The following is an 18,936-nucleotide window of genomic DNA, read 5'->3' as shown; positions in this document are numbered from 1 at the left end:
GGTAAGAATTTTAGAATCTTGAAGCTAGAAGCAATTTCAGAAAGAATCTCAGCATTCTTATTTAACATAGAGGAAACTGGGACATAGAAATACAGTTTCTGGTTTAAATTTCAACATTCAAAAAAAGATCATGGCCTCCAGTCCTATCACTTCATGGCAGATAGATGGGGAAAATGTGGAAACAGTGTCACATTTCATTTTCTTGGACTCTAAAATCACTGCAGACAGTGACTGCAGCCGTGAAATTATAAAGTCGCTTGTTCCTTGGAACAATAGCTGTGACAAACCTAGACAGTGTATTAAAAAGCAGGCACATCACTTTGACCACAAAGGTCCATCTAGTCAAAGCTATAGTGTTTCAAATAGTCATGTATGGGTATGAGAGTTGGACAGTAAAGAAGGCTGAGCGCTGAACAACTGATGCTTTCAAACTGTGCTGCTAGAGAAGACTCTTGAGAGTCCCTTGGACAGCAAGGAGATCAAACCAGTCAATCCTAAAGGAAATCAACCCTGAATATTCATTGGAAGGACTGTTGGAGAAGCTGAAGCTCCAATGCTTTGGCCACCTGATGCGAAGAGCCAAATCATTGGAAAAGACCCTGTTTCTGGGAAAGATTGAGAGCAAGAGGAGAAGGGGGTGACAGAGGATGAGATAGTTGGATGGCACCACTGACTCAACGGACATGAGTCTGAGCAAACTCTAGGAGATGATAGTGAAGGACAGGGAAGCCTGGCATGCTGTAGGTCATGGGGTCACAAAGAGTCGGACATGACTCAGTGATTGAACAACAACAAAATTAATTAATTAATTTATTTATTTGACTGTGCCATGAAGCATGAAGGATCTTAGGTCCCAGACTAGGGATCAAATCCATGTCCCCTGCAGTGGAAGCATGGTGTCTTAACCGCTGGACCTCCAGGGAAGTCCCTTTCATTATTTATTTTTATTAAGGCCTTCAAAATTCTGAATTGCATAAAAGGAAATTACTCTGAAATTATAAATAAATCTTGGTGATCATTATTTAAATTTTGTACAGGTGGACATTTTGATCCAGGACTACATTTAGATGAAAAGCATCATTTAAGGGGCTGAATATCTGAGGCATTCTTGTAGAGCTTTCAAAAGCAGAATGTGAACAAAAGCATTTCCCTCAGGAGTGTTAGCAGAATTCAGGAACTCTATAATTATCTCATACGTAGAGCTCTGTTAAGAACACTATATTTAACATCCTGATTCAGATAGCCTAGGACTCTGGCTTTGACCATGATCTTCTGGGAAATGCAGCCAAATACCTTAATATTCTCTTATCATCAGCATCTCAATGTAAGAGAAAAATCTCAATATCTTGGTTTCTTTTAATAACCTACTGTGACTCTCCTATCTGTGATTTTACTTCAAGTACTAGGGAATTTAACTTTTTTGGAATTATTATCCTTGGGTTTCTCTATATCACTTGATTATTATTTATAGAACATTTACTCTTTGAATGGATCCATGATTATATATCTTTAATCACACATAAAGATAGGAATACTAAATTTAATTTTGTACTCAAGTTTTTTTTAAAGAATGTGAAGAATTGCTGGTGAAAAATTTAAAATAGTAGAAGCAATATGAATAAAGCTTAAGGACTGCAGAGAAATTTATTTCTTATCTATTTTGTTAATCTTCTGTATAGTCCTTTTAAAGACTCCTTAACACTCTGCATTTAAGAAGAGTCTAAAAAGCCACTTAAAACTACACAGTGGGCATTTTTAGGAAATTAAGATCATCACAGGCTCCTGTGCATCCATCAGGTGACTTTGTTAGGCATCAATCATATATTTATAGTAGAACTTGTGTGTAACTGGGTTTAGCATTATCTATTGACTGTTCAGCTAACATATCTGGAGTCACTATTATGGATAAGGCACTGCCTTTTGCCCTTAAGGAGAACAAAGATAAATGAGGTATGGTTGGTGCCCTCAAAGAGCTTGTAGCCTGGTAGGGAGGATCATTGTGTTAGTTAATGGCAGGTCAATTGTGTTAAAATTGATGCAAATATGAGATAGTTGCCATGGTGTAGGAAGGCAGGAGGATGAGATGAAGGGTTATGTTGAGGGATCTGGCATTCGTTCTTAATTTCTGGCTCCTGACTTGGCTTTAGTTGCAGGTTCCTAGATGCTTTTTACGTTTTAAAAGATAATTAATTAAATAACTAAGTGAGCCATGCAAGAAAAGACTAAATTTTTTTTAAAGTTAAGTATATTTTCTATTTAAATATTTGTTTAAAATCATATCATAGAAATCACCTGTTACGTTACTAATTGGAAATGAGCTCTAACAGGAAATTGTTTATAGAGTTTTGGTGTCCCGGAGAAGAGACCAGTTTATCAGCTCTGCAATCATGGACTTGTTATCCTCTCGGGCCCTGTAAATGTAATGCTACTGACTTCACTGAAATTATTTTGAATTTTAAAATGAACAGTGTGGCACATAGAAGTCATTTATTATTTTATTATATTTATTAAAATATGTATTAATTTATTACATTTTGCTAAGTTAAATACAAGTAACTTAGTATCCTTGTACCAGATCATTCTGTTTTGTGCAGAACATTTTCTTTCTCGCTTTCCTTCTTTTTAACCTTGGCTCATATAAACCATGTGGCCTTCCCAGGTGGTGCTAGTGGTAAAGAACCCACCTGCCAATGCAGGAGACATAAGAGATGTGGGTTCGATTCCTGGGTTGGGAAGATCCCCTAGAGTAGGAAATGGCAACCCATTCCAGTATTCTTTCGTGCAGAATCCCATGGACAGAGGAGCCTGGTGAGCTACAGTCCGTAGGGTTGCAAAGATTCAGGCCTGACTGAGGTGACTTGGCATGCATGCCCATGCACCAGGCATTTGGTTGTTCAAACCGAAATATCACTGGCATTGTCAGTGACTGTCCTGTTGATATGACTGAAAAAAATGTGAGTGACCAACAGTGCTTTTCTCAAGACTTTATTTTTCAGAGCAGTTTTAGGTTTATGACAAAATTGAGAGGAAAGGAGAGAGATTTCCCGTGTTTCTCCTGCCCCCTTACATGCACCAAGAGGACTTTTCATAAAAAATACTTCCTAACTTACAGGGGGAACAGTCTCAATAGACAGCATAGGACTTTTGTGAATTTCTAACCTTAGGCATACAGAAACCCTAAGGGTAAGTGCATTCATAAGCTGAGAATGAATGTTTATTTATTGAGTCAATTACACACCTTCCAAGTGCTGTGGGGATAATGCTTCTGTAGGTATTGGCTAACCTTTATAGAAATTGAGTAATGTTGGATGTTCTCAAACATTCTTCAAGTATATTTTGAATCCATTTAAATAGCTCTTTATAACTATCATTTTAATGTGTGCCTTTTTATTTATTATTGTCTATCTCCCTTTCATAGCCATGTGAACAAGGACGCCGGATGAAGAGAATTCATGCCGTGGCAAACATTGGCACAGCACTGAAGTTCCTTGAAGGAAGGAAGGTAAGAGAAACGGAGACAAAAGAAGAAGGCGTGGCCATACTAATATTTTCAACATTGGTTTTGGGGCTAGAAGTACTGCTTGCAATCTATACAACATAAAAGTGCGGTATTATTGTAAAGTCATTTTAGACTTGCAGAAGTGGCAAAAACGGCACAGAGATGTCATGTCTGTGCTTTGGTCAGCTTTCTCTAATGTGAAACACTTATTTATATACATGGCACATATATGTAGGGCTCCCCAGGTGGCACATGGGTAAAGAATTGGCCTGCCAATGCAAGAGAATCAGGAGACTCGGGTTCAATCCCTGGGTCAGGAAGATCCCCTGGAGGAGTAAATGGCAACCCACTCCAGTATTCTTGCCTGGAAAAGTTCCATGGACAAGAACAGCCTAGCAGGGACTGGAAGAGTCCGTGGGGTCTCAAAGAGTCAGACATGACTGAGCACACACACACACATGCAGTACATAGGAAACACTAGTATATTGGTCCCTTATGCATGTATATAATATGTATAAGAGGTATATAGCACGTGTGGCATATACGTAACAGGAGAGCTATCAAATAAGAAAATTAAAATTGATATGCTACTGTCAAGTAAAGCATAGAAACTAATCTCACGTCGTCATTTCTTCCTCCAGTGTCTTATTTCTATTCCAGGGCACAATCCAGGAACACACCTTGTGTTCAGTTGTTCCTTTGTCTTTTCCATTATACCACCTTGTCTTTCTGTGTCTCTCCTGATCTTGATGGTAACTGCTAGGCAGTTGTTTTTCAGAATGTCTCTCAGTTTGGTTTATATGATATTTTCTCATGATTAGATTGAGGTTATTCACTTTTGACAAGAATTCCAAGGAAACGATATATTCTTCTCAATATATCATATTAGAAGGGACAGGATTCTATCATGGCTTATTGCTGGTGATGCTACCCTCAAATACTTGATAAAGTCACCGACTGAGTTTTTTTAATGGTAAAAGCACTACTTTTCCCTTCATAATTGAGAAATAACTTAGGGAAGAGAATTGAGATTATGCTAATATTCTGCTTCTCCTCAAACTTTTGCTCACTGATTTTAGTATCAGCTGCCTTCAGTAATACTTCTGTGCTGTTCACCTGATAATGATTTTGTTTTTCCCTCATTTCTTTTATACTTATTAATTGGAATTGTTAGGTAAGAAAAAGACAATCTTTCTTCTTCCCCATTTATTTATTCAATTGCTTATTTGCTTCATTGTGGACTCATGTATATTTATTTTACTCTATAGTTTTAATCCAATATGAGTACTATTATTGTTGTTGTTATTATTATTTTGCTGCTCAAATTTTTCTACCTTTGGCCATTAAGATTTCCTTCATGCTGACTCCTGTACTCTTTTGACATGGACCCATTCTTTTATAAGCATTTCCTTATTTTCTAGAACGAAAGCTTTTCAAGGTTTATCTTATATTTCCCCTACCCCAGTCCTGGAATCAACCACTTCTCTAATGGGGCTTTGTTCCTTTCATTAGTGAATAGCATTTAGAAATCAAGATTTAGGTGCTGTGTGTGCTCATTGCTACTGAGGTTTCATTGCCCCAGGCCCACATACAGATCGAGAAAAGTGTATGTTTACTGATCTGGGTATACACAGATATCTAGGTCTCTTTCTCTTTCTGTCTCTCTCTCTCTGTGTTTAGTTTGTCCTGTTATAGATGTGTGTAAACCATTACTTCAAACTGACACTTCTGATTTCAGTCCAACACCTCAAGATCCTTTTCATACAGATTCTTTTCTGTTTTCTCTGACAACGAGAAACCGGGCTCTCATCTACAATATATACTTTTCTTTTTCATCCCCAATATATATACACAAAGTAGTTTCAGAACTACTTTTGTTAACCCAAATTGTATGAATAACACATCTACTAACTGGAGAGCAGTATTTATGTACAGGTCTTTCCGTCTTCAGCATTACAATATCCAGTCAAAAGACTGTTGTCCAAATTTCCTTAGATTACTTCTGTTCTCCACATCCCTTTCAGTGTAATTATGTTATTAATTTGTAATAGAATTATGTAATAGAGTTATACTTCCCTGGTGGCTCGGCTGGTAAAGAATCTGCCTGCAGTGTGGGAGACCTGGGTTCAGTTCCTGGATTGGGAAGATCTCCTGGAGAAGGGAACAGCAGTCCACTCCAGTATTCTGGCCTGGAGAATTCCATGGACTATATAGTCCACAGGGACACAAAGAGTCGGACGTGACTGAGCAACTTTCACTTCCCTAATAGAGCTATATTCCACTTTGGGTAACCACCACACACACGCCATAGTTGACTTTTTTATTTTAGAGAATGAGATATTACTATGATTCAAGGTAAAAGTTATACTTAGAGAAGTGGCATTTCCTCCCCATCCCTACTTCTCCATACCCACTCCCCTTGCTTTCACTTCTTTTCTCATCTCTTGTTCACCAGTCTCTCTACTGATTTATCTTTTCTATATTTCTTCTGCAAGAATGAGCAGGTATATTTTCATATGCCACCTTCTTCTTTACATGAGGGTAGCATTCTAGAGATAAACCAATTGTACTTTACCATTTTCATTTTCTATTATGCTCTGGAAATCACTCAAGTCAATTCATAGAGATCTTCCTCATTCATTTTCACAGCTACATACTATTCCATTGTCTGGATATGGCAGAGTTCATTCAACCATTCTTTTATGAATGAGCATTTCGCTTGTTTCTAGCATTTTTCAAACAGAATCAATGATGCTGTTAATAAGTGTGCATAAGTACTTTCATATTATTGGAAGTGCATCTTCTGGGTAAATTTTTAGAAGTATGATTGCTGGATCAAAACATAAGTGTATATTTTGTTTTGTTAGGTGTTGACATATTTCCCTCCAAAAGGGCTGCACTAGTCCTTTTAGATTTAGCCTTTTCTAACTTGTGAAAATTCAAGAAAAGTCTGTGTTTGGCAGTACCAAAATCAGCTTTATGAATGATATCCAGATAGTTCTGGAAAAAAAAATAATTCAATTATTTACTTCTCTATCTCTATGCACTAAATTAATTCATTTACTCCACAAGTGCCTATCTGAATACTTTTTGTAAAATAGGAACTCTGGAAAAATTAAAAAATTAAATAAAATATATTCTGGCTCTTAAATAATTTACATTTTGATGAGTTGATAGTGCAGTGAGTCAGGATAAAGCTCAGTCAGGTGTGCTAACTTCACGCCAAACAGAGAGTCTAGGCACTGCGATGTGTAAAAAAACAATCTTAGTTTCTTGTAGAAGACTGGACATTGTTTCCAGGTCACTCTAACGTCATCCTAATGGAGTGTTTCTCTTCCTTCTCTTGCTCAACGAGTTTTTCATGGAAAGCTGAACAAAGCCTTATTTAACAGAATAGTTGAAAGTGAAAGTGAAGTCGCTCAGTCGTGTCTTGACTCTTTGCGACCTCATGGACTGTAGCCTACCAGGCTCCTCCCTCCATGGGATTTTCCAGGCAAGAGTACTGGAGTGGGTTGGATAGTTAGAGTTTTCCAAATCATTCTGACTTCTATTTTACTGATATAACAATAGTGTCCTTCTTTGTTCTGGTTTGTATTCATTGACAGGGCGAACATGTCCGCTCTTCTTGTTCTGATGTATATTCATTGACTGGAAAGTGGAACAAAATTCTTTTTACTAATTAATGGCTTGGAGAAAAATGCAGGAGACCCTGGTTCAATTCCTGGGTTAGGGAAGATCCACTGGAGAAGGGATAGGCTACCCACTTCAGTATTCTTGGGCTTCCCTTGTGGCTCAGCAGATTAAAGAATCTGCCTACAATGTGGGAGACCTGGGTTCGATCCCTGGGTTGGGAAGATCCCCTGGAAAAAGGAAAGGCTACCCACTCCAATATTCTGGTCTGGAGAGTTCCATGGACTGTTGCAGAGTCCAACATGACTCAGCGACTTTCACTTTCGCTATGAAAAGCATCATTTATAAAGGAAACCAAAAAGTCTTATTTTCACAGAAAACTTCTTTGTACCATCTCCATTTTCACAGAACAAACCTAAGTAAATTTTAGAAAGTAGAGAATTCAGATTTTGAATATTATATTTGTTAAGGGCAAAAAGTAATACATTTGAGCCTTAGGACAAAAATGCCAAGTATTTTTTGTCTCCACAAATCTCAAAACCTGTTTTAATTTTTAAAAATCTACCTGAAATGCATGGTTCAGGCTTCTTTTTCTTGCATAACATTGGCTCACAAAATAATTGACTATGGGATAGAAGGAATTTTTGAAAACTCTGGTTCCCTCCCTCTCACTGTTTATTTTTGTTCTTTATAATTTAAGAACTTATGTCTCAAACATATTTTCAAGAATTTTTCTTTAATGTTTATATTTGCTTTGTTCCCCATTTAGATTTTTTCCTTACATGATAGATTTGTTTAGTACTTGGGTTCTAGCTTGATTTACAGAATAACACTCTTCAAGTTTTACTGAAGAAAACCCTGTTTTCTGTTTATTTTGCACTAGTTTGCATAAAAGGGATATGTTAGTATTTAATAAGACTTGTATGACTGATGAATAAGATTCATCACTACTTTCCATGAGTTTTTCTCCGTTGAGGGGTCCTTTCTGGTCTCTGGAATTCTTTAGTCTCTTTGGATGTCTCTATGTTGCCTGTCTTACAATCTTAGATTATTAAGTTTATTGTACATTTCATAGGATTTTTCAAGGTAGAAGAGGTAAAACAAACATAAAACCTGTGTTCCTCAAACCCATTATGGAACAGTTTTTAAGAGAAAAAATAATTTGAAAAACATTTTTTCTTCACAAGTTGAGCAAAAGATCTTTAGATTCTATAGTAAGCTGAATATGTAAACTTCATAGTATAATTGGAACTGGGTTGAGGTAGGAAATATAACGTATATTCAATTGCATTTAAAAAATGATATGTAAGGAAAGAGAAAAAAACTGTATTCTGTTAAATGCATTAGTCTTGTGGTTATTAGCATATATTATAAATTTGTGGCCTGCAGATACTAAAATGGATGTGGAGAAAATTCTGGAGAGGGTATAAAACAAAACAATTAAAATGAATATGAGACTGCAATAGGTTCTGCCATAAAAGATTAAAGAAATATGATTTATACTTTAATTTTTTATTACTATTAATATGATAAAAAGTATTACATATCTTATGTGCTAGGTTTTAAAGAAATAAACACCTAAGCTTGTAATCTATGGGAATTCTCCTTTTTTTTGTTTTCTTTCTGAACTTGATGAATGAACTTCACTAGTAAAGCAAAATCTCATGGGTATGTCTCAAATTATTTACAGTGACTTTTGTGCTAGCCTTTACCTTACTCTTCTTATACCTAACTAATAACTTTTATCAGTCAAGAGTAAAGTATTTGTGGGATATTTTTCCTTCTGATAATTTAAAAAGGTAAACCATTTACAAACTTCTGAATTTCATCTTTAATAGCACATCTTATTAAATCCTTATTGAACTGGAATCTAAGGAGAACTTTATTTTTGTCTAATTTGTTCATTGGTTGTGAAGAGGACGAGGAGCAGTTGTCAGTTCTATTCTGTAGACTGACTAAGCTGGGCCTACCATACGAGTCCATTTTCCTGAGACTTAGGAAGTCACATTTCTCAACAGTTGGGAAGTCGTTAAAGTGAATAAGTGAGGACAGCTGTAGGCAGATTAATCCTAAATGCTTTTCGGTTGTCAGTGCCCCAAAGTAGGGAACTGAGCCCCACGATCACTTTCTGCTTTACTCTTTCTTGGCTTTCCTTTGTCTTTAAAATGTATTCTGCAAATTATGCTCTACCTTCACCACCTACATTTTTTACCCGCTTTGAACAAATAACGTGGATTTTGAAAGACTATTTATGTATATGTATCATCTTCTTCCTTTGTTTTTCATGTCAGTCCATGTACAGAGGATCACCGGTTAGTACAAATTTTAGAATTTTTAACTCCTGACTTTTATAGGTAAAAGAGAACATAAGTTTCATGCTATTTGGTAACAAACTTCAAAGTAAGTGTATCTTCTTAAAATACCCCTCACAGTTTCTTTTACGTTCCAGTCAACCTCTGAATGTAAAGAATAACCCTTTTTGTTTCCTGTCTGGTATTTTGTTAGTAATTCCTTGCATGATGTCATATTTTTTTTCAAATTCAAACTAGTTTTTGGAATTCTTTCTGTAGTTGTGTTGATTGTATGCACCTAATGAATGCCCCTGGAATTTCCACTGAAACCATGTGCTTGTTTGGTTTTTATGGCTCACCTTACTTACTCTTGTGTACCACTGCACAGGCATGACCAGATGTTATTATGTCTAATAAAGTGCTCCTTGTTGCATAATGAAATGGTCTGTAATCTTCTAGTACATTACTAGTACAGTTTTTCTTTTTGAACAGATTAAATTAGTCAACATTAACTCCACTGATATAGCTGATGGTCGACCCTCCATTGTTCTTGGATTGATGTGGACCATTATCCTGTATTTCCAGGTACTGCACTTCAGCTTCCTTTTCAGTTGATAGAAGGTCATGGATGGAGATAGTGGTGGACATTTCCATAATGAAGATACCCTCATTTTCCATACTTCTGTGGTTAATCCTCAAGTTAGCAGAAATGTGACCTTCACATGTATATTATTTTTTGTGTGTGAGCAGGAAAAGGTCCTTTATCCTCTGTTAAAGTGTTATATATGGAAGTCCCCAAAGAACTCTGGCCTAGATACCCAACCTGAAAAGTGGTCAGGACATGATGGAGATGAAATATTGGTGTAGAAAGACTTCAGGAAATTTTACTTTGTCCTCTGGAAAGAAGAGGTTCTATACTCCTTTTAAATATTGAAGGAAGAAATTAACTTGTTAATCTATCCAGGATAATTCTTTTAGCCAATAGGTTAGTTTTAAAAGAAAAATACTTTATTTTTTAGAGTAGTTTTAGGTTCACAGAAAAATTGAGCAAAGAGGACAGAGATTTCCCTTGTACCTCCTGCACCCATAACATGCATAGATAGCCTCCCCCTTAACAAGCACCCCTCTTCAGAGTGGTATAATACTTTGGTTACAATTAATGAACCTCTGTGGACACATCACTGTCGTTTCAAGGTTCATAGTTTACATGAGGGTTCATTCTTTTTTAAAAAACTTGGAGTATAGTTGCTTTACAATGCTGTGTTAGTTTTGTGGCACAATTAAGCCAATCAGCCATATGTATACATATGTCCCCTCCCTGTTGGGCTTTCCTCTCAGTCCCATATCCCACCCATTCAGGTCATCACAGAACGCGGAACTGAGCTCCCTGCACTACACAGCAGCTTCCCGCTAGCTAGCTATTTTGCACTTAACATTGCATATACGTCAATCTAAAACAACAGTGTTCACTCTTGATGTGTACATTCTATGAGTTTGGAGAACCATTAGGTTTTGTTTTTATTCATTCATGCATGTATTTGACAAGTGTTCATTACTGGGTCCAAGGTCCCATTTTAGATGTGGTAGGAAGTGCGCACGGAGAAGGCAATGGCACCCCACTCCAGTACTCTTGCCTGGAAAATCCCATGGATGGAGCCTGGTAGGCTGCAGACCATGGGGTCGCTAGGAGTCGGACACGACTGAGCGACTTCACTTTCACTTTTCACTTTCATGCATTGGAGAAGGAAATGGCAACCCACTCCAGTGTTCTTGCCTGGAGAAACCCAGGGGCGGGGGAGCCTGGTGAACTGCCGTCTATGGGGTCGCACAGTCGGACACGACTGAGGCAACTTAGCAGCAGCAGCAGGAAGTGGACAGAAGAGTAAGACATCAATTGTGTCCTTTAAGAGTCTACGTGGTCAGGGGGTGTTAAGGATGTTAAGATCAATCAAGCTGTTAAAGTAAAACATCTGATGCGAGAACCGGGATAATGCTGATGTTTTTGCTGACTTGCACATGCAGATCGAGGAGCTGACCAGCAACCTGCCCCAGCTGCAGGCTCTGTCCAGCAGCACATCCTCTGTGGACAGCATGGTCAGCTCTGAGACCGCCAGCCCCCCGAGCAAACGGAAGGTGGCCACCAAGATCCAAGGAAACGCTAAGAAGGCGCTACTGAAGTGGGTCCAGTACACAGTCACCAAGTAAGTTCCTAGCAGGAGTTTGTTTAAAGAAACCCTTGAAAAATTGAAGTTAGTTTATGACTGAGCGCTCATTGCAGTGGTTGCAAAATTTGTGGAGACATATGAATGACTGGCTTTGCTTCAGGTCTCCTTTCACTCTTGTCTTGAGTTAAAATGTGGATAGAAAGCACCCCTGATACTCTAGAAAAATGCTCTAATAAAGCTAATTCCTTCTTCACTTATGTGATGGGACCCGATTAAGTTGTTTAATCCCTACACTCTGATTAGCATGAGGACTAATTCTATTTAGGTCATTGTTTGGATTTTCTGCTGCTATTAAATAATCTTTCCACAAATAAATTAGAGGTTTAAACGTGATTATCTCTTCATGAGACTACTACGTGCTATTCAGTAATATTATGAACTAAGGTCCACATTCTGAAATAATTATAATTTGTTTCTATGTCCTGAAACTTGCCAGCAATTTTATTTTTCAGTGTTTCCTTTGATCTCATCTTTTGTCTGGAATGTAGATTATTTTGTCAACTCCAGCTTATGGACTGGGAATTTGCTTCTAGTTTTGTTTGCCTCAGAGCATAATAAATTTACATGTGTGTGCATATATGTGATAATGTTGTTATTGTTTAGTCACTAAGTTGTGTCCAACTCTTTGGTGACCCCATGGACTGTAGCCTGCCAGCCTCCTCTGTGCATGGGATTTCACAGTCAAGAATACTGGCATGAGTAGCTATTTCCTTCTCCAGAGATCAAACCTGCATCTTCTGCATTGCAGGAAGATTCTTTTCTGCTGAGCTACCAGGAAGGCCATATGCATTAATACTGGATATAAAATTCCTACTCTCACAAAGTACCTTCTCATAGCAGTTTCAGTAGAGTTTTCAATTGATCATACCAACATTTTGCAGTCAGATGTGGTCAGTGATAAGATCTATTCACGTAGAAGTTGTGTTTTTGTAAATTTTCCTACTGAAATGTAAAGTTGACTCTGTTTTGCTTTGCATGCCTAAATCTAATCTGAATTTAATGTTCTACTTCTGGAAAATAGTTGTAAACAAGTACTTATCATTATGAAACACTGAAGCACTAAACATAGGGAGTTCTATTTTTAAAGCGTTTGAAGAGCAAAAATAAGGAGTGAAAAAAATAAACATAGAGAAGATATAATTAGTGTTACTAATTTATATAGTTTTGTTTAACTTTTCAAGTGTGTTGGTTGTTTTCTAATTGGGGGTATATTTTGATGATTCAAGTTGCAATCAAAAATATTTCTGAAAGCAAAGCTTTTGTGGCTCTTGGGACTATAGTAGGGATGAAATGGAAAGCCCTTCCTACATTCCTGGCACACTCTTTACGTTCCATCCACAGTGGGCATCACTGATCTATCTTGAGCCTAATGGAGCAGGGAGAAGAAACGTGCTGGGTAGGAGAGGATGTTGATCACATATATGCTGTGACATCTATCACGATGCTGTCATGATAAAACTTTGCAGTAATGTCAGTATGATAGTCTGTTGTCTGTTGATTCGCATGGCATTTAATTATGCAAGCTGAGTGTGTGCTGGCAAAACAAGATTTTAAGTGAACTTTAAAGTTTGCAGAGAAAAAAATGTAAGGGCATTTACCAACTTTTTATATTAATCAGTGTAAAATATATGGTATTTTATAGTTTGTGGAAATTTTGAGAATACAGTAAATTTTGAGAATATAGTAAATAACAAGAATTGAGTGGTATTCTTTCTGCTTTATTTAGAAACAACTATAATGAGGCTAATTTTCTAAAAAGAAATTACCAGGGTATTTATCTATTGAATGCTACCTAATTCACTGATCACCTTTAAAGGCTCTAGACTTAATCAAAAAATGTGTTCAAAGATATATTTGCAACACTTTTGAAACTGTCTTTATAGTTAATAAGTTACATGTAGAAAAAAAATTATTCACTGTGAGCTTGCCTCGCTTCTGTTCTCAACAACAAAATATTATCACCAACTTGAATCTCTTCTTACTTTGAATTAAACCCACTATGAAAGAGCAAAGATTAGTCACTAGTGCTTTGCCCTCACGGCAATTCTAAAAAGAAGAATTTAAAACACAATTTGATCAAACAGTTTGATTGGTAGGGTAAATTAATCTTGCTGGTACTTGTGTGGAGTATAGGCTTTTTCGTGACTAATTTAGAGAGACGACCACATCCCTCTGCATTTTGTTCATTCTACCACATTTAATGTGGTTTAGCCACATTATATTTGTCTGATATGATCTGTGCATATAAAAACAGGCTGCTTGTCATTGTCATTAGAAATGTGATAGAGGCTTCTTAAAAAAATACACAGGTGAATTATTATCAATTGAGGTGTTTTTAAAATGTTTCTTTTTTTACTTTGTTAGGTATTTTTCTCTCTCAGTTGAAAAATGTCCTTTACATTGAGGCTTTCAAATGCCTGAAAGCTCTAATCCAGAAAACTCTTTAAGTATGGAACCAGAATTTCTACTTCTTAACTTGTTTCTGGTGTGGCAGTCCATGGGGTTACAAAGAGTTGGACCCTTTAGCGACTGAACACACACACATCTTGTTACCTGCTAAAAATTTTTATTATTTTCTCTCAAAACCAGTTAACTGATATAGAACTGTATCAGAAATCAGAAAACTCTTAAATATGGAATCAGAATTTCCCGCTAAAAATTTTGTTTTGCGTATTTTTCCTGAAGACCAGTTAACTGCTATAGCTGACCGTACATTACCCATTGTGGAGGAGGTTGGATTGAGTCTTTGAGGAAGTGTGCATTACCTGTTTAGAAAGTGACATTATAATTTTTTTTTTAAGGCAGAGTGGAATAGAAGTAAAAGACTTCGGCCGGAGTTGGAGAAGTGGAGTGGCCTTTCATTCTGTCATCCACGCTATTCGGCCAGAACTAGTGGACTTGGAGAAGGTGAAAGGAAGGCCTAACCGAGAAAACCTGGAGGAGGCTTTCACCATTGCTGAAACGGAACTGGGGATCCCACGGCTCCTGGACCCTGAAGGCATGTAGAGTGATTCTGTCTCTTGTGTCCCTCAACTCAGGCGGGCTACATCCTAAACCCAGAAATTACAGACATGTCCAAGAGCTCAGAAAACTTGGAAAGTGAGAAGGAACAGTATCTTTCTGCACAAATTTTCTTTTGGAGAAATATGTGCTGCTATGTTGTTGTGTCCAACTCTTTACAACCCCATGGACTATAGCCCACCAGGCTCCTCTGTCCTTGAGATTTCCCGGGCATTCATACTGGAGTGGGTTGCCATTCCCTTCTCCAGGGGATCTTCCTGACCCAGGCATCGAACTGAGGCCTCCTGCATTGGCCGGTGGATTCTTTACCACTGAGCCACCAGAGTGGCTGTTTGATGAGATTTCAGAATGAATATTTCTAGCTCTCAAAACACTGTCTGCCTGCTTGGCTTCCATGTGATGATGGCCAGCATGGAGATCCCTTGCCATTTTAGTGACCCTGTTTCCCCTCCTTGCCTGCACCCCTACCCAATTTCATTAGGGTAGCCACGGGCTTTCCACCTTGTTTCTGTACACACACACACGTGCACAAGCCACTAGTATCCAGGACACACCTCAGTTAAAGGGGAAGGACCACAAATATCCTATTCCTCAGCTTCAGAGAATACATCAGAGCTGAACTTTTTCCTATAGTAGAATAGGAGAAAGATATAAATGGTTCTTTCAGATTCACTAGACCAGAGGATCTTAATATTTTCTTTGATGATCAGAAATTGAGTTTTCCCAAATGCAAGCCTAACTCAGATATAAAGCAATTATTTTCCTAATGAAAACTCCCCCCTCCCAAATTTTTAGCCAATTTGAATGTATAAACTTGTAGGAATACAGATTAAATAGACCAAATATCAATATCAATCAACAACAATTGTTTTATGATTTAGTCCTGTGTATACTAAAAGCAGGTACTGTAGTAAATCATGTATTAAATGTTGTTTTCTTTCCACTTTTACAATTTATGAAAGTTTTACTCTTCACATGCATTCTCCACATCAGTGATCTTATTATTTCTAAAATCCCCTTTGAGTCATCTCATGAATTCCAGAATACATTATCTTTGTTTATTTTTAAGTCTCTTGAGTTGTACCACTTCTTAAATGCTACACTGATAATCCCTATAAATTATATTTCAAATCACAAGAAACAATACAAAATATTAGGGACGTTTTATATTTTGATTTTCATGGTTTCTGTTTGTTCAGTTTCTTTTGTTGTTGCTGGTCTATAAGTGTATATATCGTATTTGTAATCTCCAAATGTATCCAGTCTTACCCTGATTTTATAATTATTAAATTTGTATAAATATCCTTGTTTGATTTTTACTGATTTTTTAGATAAACATCTATATAGTTAACAATGACAGTGACTGAGATCTTTTCAGCTCTCAAATTAAGTACTTAAAGAGTACTTAACTGTTCAGCTTACAGTAGCTTAGACAGAAGGCTTCACAATGGAGAAGCTGTGTAAGGACTTGGACATAAGGCTTCTCCATCTTTTCTGAAATAAATTAATACGTGACCATATATAGTATACAAACTATATGGTCATTTATCCTTCAGTGTGGTGCCTGTAAATTGTTTTACTACCCATTTAGTCTGATTCGGTAATGTACATATTATAGGTATTTTAGTAACTAGACAAAATGTATGAATAATTATATATATCTAGCTCATATTTCTGATGAGTGTTGAAATTATTTAAATGAAACACATACTACTTTTCTAACAGCTCTTGGCTAAAATGTGTCAGCTTTCTGAGTCATAAAATTTCCACTGTATATTATCCAGACTAAACTGGTTTTCCCTCTCTCCATCTCTAAATAGTATTCTGTTTTTCTTCTGCATTTAGGACACTGTCTTTTGGTATATTAGCTAGATTTCAAAGTTTATATTATTAAAATCTTTTAAAATGCTTATTAATTTCTCATATTTGGGTTTGATTTTTTCAGATGTTGATGTGGATAAACCAGATGAGAAGTCTATTATGACCTATGTAGCCCAGTTTCTGAAGCAGTATCCTGATGTCCACAGTACAGGCTCTGATGGGCAAGAGATTGATGTAAGTATTTGTTTTTATTTGAGCATTGATAACACACTAGATCGATATCACCCACACTTGGGAGGAAATCAGAGGGAAAAATTTCTCTGATGTGTTGGCTGAATCAGAGAAAGCATTGTTAATAATAACTGCTGGATGTATAATATGTATAATATGAATTGAAATCTAGGAAAGAGAAGAGTGTTGAGAAACTTTATTTTAGCAATTTGACCACTGAATTATTTTTGTATCATCATATTATTTATGCATTTACATCCTGAGTTTCCTTCTTCTGTTCAATCTGATAAAACCCAATTTTGACTTTTAGATTTATTATGTAAACCGCTTGGAGAAGGGAATGGCAACCCACTCCAGTGTTCTTGCCTGGAGAGTTCCATGGGCAGAGGAGCCTGGTGGGCTACAGTCCATGGGGTCGCAAAGAGTCGGGCATGACTTAGTGACTAAACCACCACCACCATGTAAGTTGCTACTCATTGTAAACATACAGAAGTCAAGCAGACTTATGAAAGTTCTAATTATTCCCTGTGCTTAGATTTTTCAGCCACCCAGTAGTTTAAATAACATATTTTTCATACTACTCAAATGACATATGTTTGTTGTCATGAATAAAGAAAAACAAAAATTGAGGGGAAAAGGAAAAGAAAATTATTTGTACTTAATGGCACCCCACTCCAGTACTCTTGCCTGGAAAATCCCATGGATGGAGGGGCCTGGTAGGCTGCAGACCATGGGGTTGCTAAGAGCCAGATATGACTGAGCGACTTCACTTTCACTTTTCACTTTCATGCATTGGAGAAGGAAATGGCAACCCACTCCAGTGTTCTTGCCTGGAGAATCCCAGGGACGGGGGAGCCTGGTGGGCTGCCATCTATGGGGTCGCACAGAGTCAGACACGACTGAAGCGACTTAGCAGCAGCAGCAGCAACCTTCTGTAGAGAATCTATTCTTAAAAAAATCAATACTTTGGTGTGACTTCCCTGTATATGTAGACATATAATATATTTTAACAAAAATAGAATCATGGGGCTTTCCTGGTAGCTCAGTGATAAAGAATCTGCCAGCCAATGCAAGGGACACAGGCTCAATCCCTGGTCTGCGAAGATCCCACATGTGACTTCCATATGTTTACAATGAGTAGCAGCTTACCTGATGGTGGTAAGCCCATGCACCACAACTATCGAGTCTGCGCTGTAGAGTCTGGGAAACCGAAACTCCTGAGCCCCCGTGCCACAACTACTGAAGCCAGGGTTCCCTAGAGCCAGTGCTCTGCAGCAAGAGAAGTCACCACGAGGAGAAGCCCACACATCGCAACTAGAAGTAGTCCCTACTCTCCACAACTAAAGAAAAGCCCACACAGCAGCCAAGACCCAGTATAGTCAAAAATAAGTAAATAAATACAATTTTAGAACATAGCATCATAGTATACATATAATTTTATTTTTTCAGTGATCCAAAACCTTTCTCATGCCATTCTCTCTAGAACTTCATAAAAGTGGACGGTAATTTTTCCAATATTGATTGTTGAAAATTTCTGATTTTTTGCTATTATAAAAATACTTCCATGAACAATTTTGTAATAAGAACTGTTCTACATCTCTTTCTTAAAGAGGAATTCCTAGACTAAAGAGCATGCAGAGTTTTGTCAAATCCTCTCAGGAGGATGTCTCATTTTATACTCTAGCCAGCATACCAGAATGCCTATATTCTGTCCTTAACAACAGTGGATGTTACATTCTCCTATTTTTTAAAAGTACTCTATTAGGTTTTGGGGTTTTTTGGTTTTAGAGAGAGAGGTGGATTCACTACTGAATTTAAAATTATTTATTATTTAAATGACATCAGGGAAAGTAATAAATGAATTTTCAAGACACTTTAAAAAACAATCTCTCTATCTTACCATTCAGGTCTCAACTAGGATTTACTGTTCAAGTCTTAGCTAGGGTTTTCAGAGAGATTTAAGATTATAATGAAGATAAACAAGAAAAACAAACAAATGAAAAAATGCACTGTGTTTCTTAGAAACAGATCTAAGGAAGGAAAAGATCAGAGAAACATAACCCAACGTTTTCAAGTAGGAAAAGGTTTAGCAGTAATAGAAATCTTTGTAAAAGAATTAAATGTAACAACAGTAACTGGCATTTCCTAGGTAACTTGGGTGAAGTTAATCTGGTATTTGACAGAACTATGTTAGTTATTTTAAAAAACTGTGGTTTCA

General features: G+C 37.1%; 1 protein-coding gene across 1 annotated transcript in view; it reads left to right on the top strand.

Moving 5' to 3' along the window:
* Positions 1–18,936, top strand: part of SYNE1 (spectrin repeat containing nuclear envelope protein 1) — a 408,382-nt gene that overhangs the window by 24,630 nt on the left and 364,816 nt on the right. The window contains exons 4-9 of the mRNA XM_052645623.1: positions 3,419–3,502; positions 9,421–9,441; positions 9,913–10,005; positions 11,443–11,621; positions 14,447–14,643; positions 16,612–16,721. Coding sequence (XP_052501583.1) covers positions 3,419–3,502; positions 9,421–9,441; positions 9,913–10,005; positions 11,443–11,621; positions 14,447–14,643; positions 16,612–16,721 — 684 coding nt within the window. The remainder of the gene's footprint in view (positions 1–3,418; positions 3,503–9,420; positions 9,442–9,912; positions 10,006–11,442; positions 11,622–14,446; positions 14,644–16,611; positions 16,722–18,936) is intronic.

The sequence above is a fragment of the Budorcas taxicolor genome, chromosome 9 (assembly GCF_023091745.1).
Source record: "Budorcas taxicolor isolate Tak-1 chromosome 9, Takin1.1, whole genome shotgun sequence".
Classification (NCBI taxonomy): domain Eukaryota; kingdom Metazoa; phylum Chordata; class Mammalia; order Artiodactyla; family Bovidae; genus Budorcas; species Budorcas taxicolor.
The sequence above is the reverse complement of the archived record's forward strand: the minus strand, read 5'-3'. Positions and strand labels throughout refer to the sequence as shown.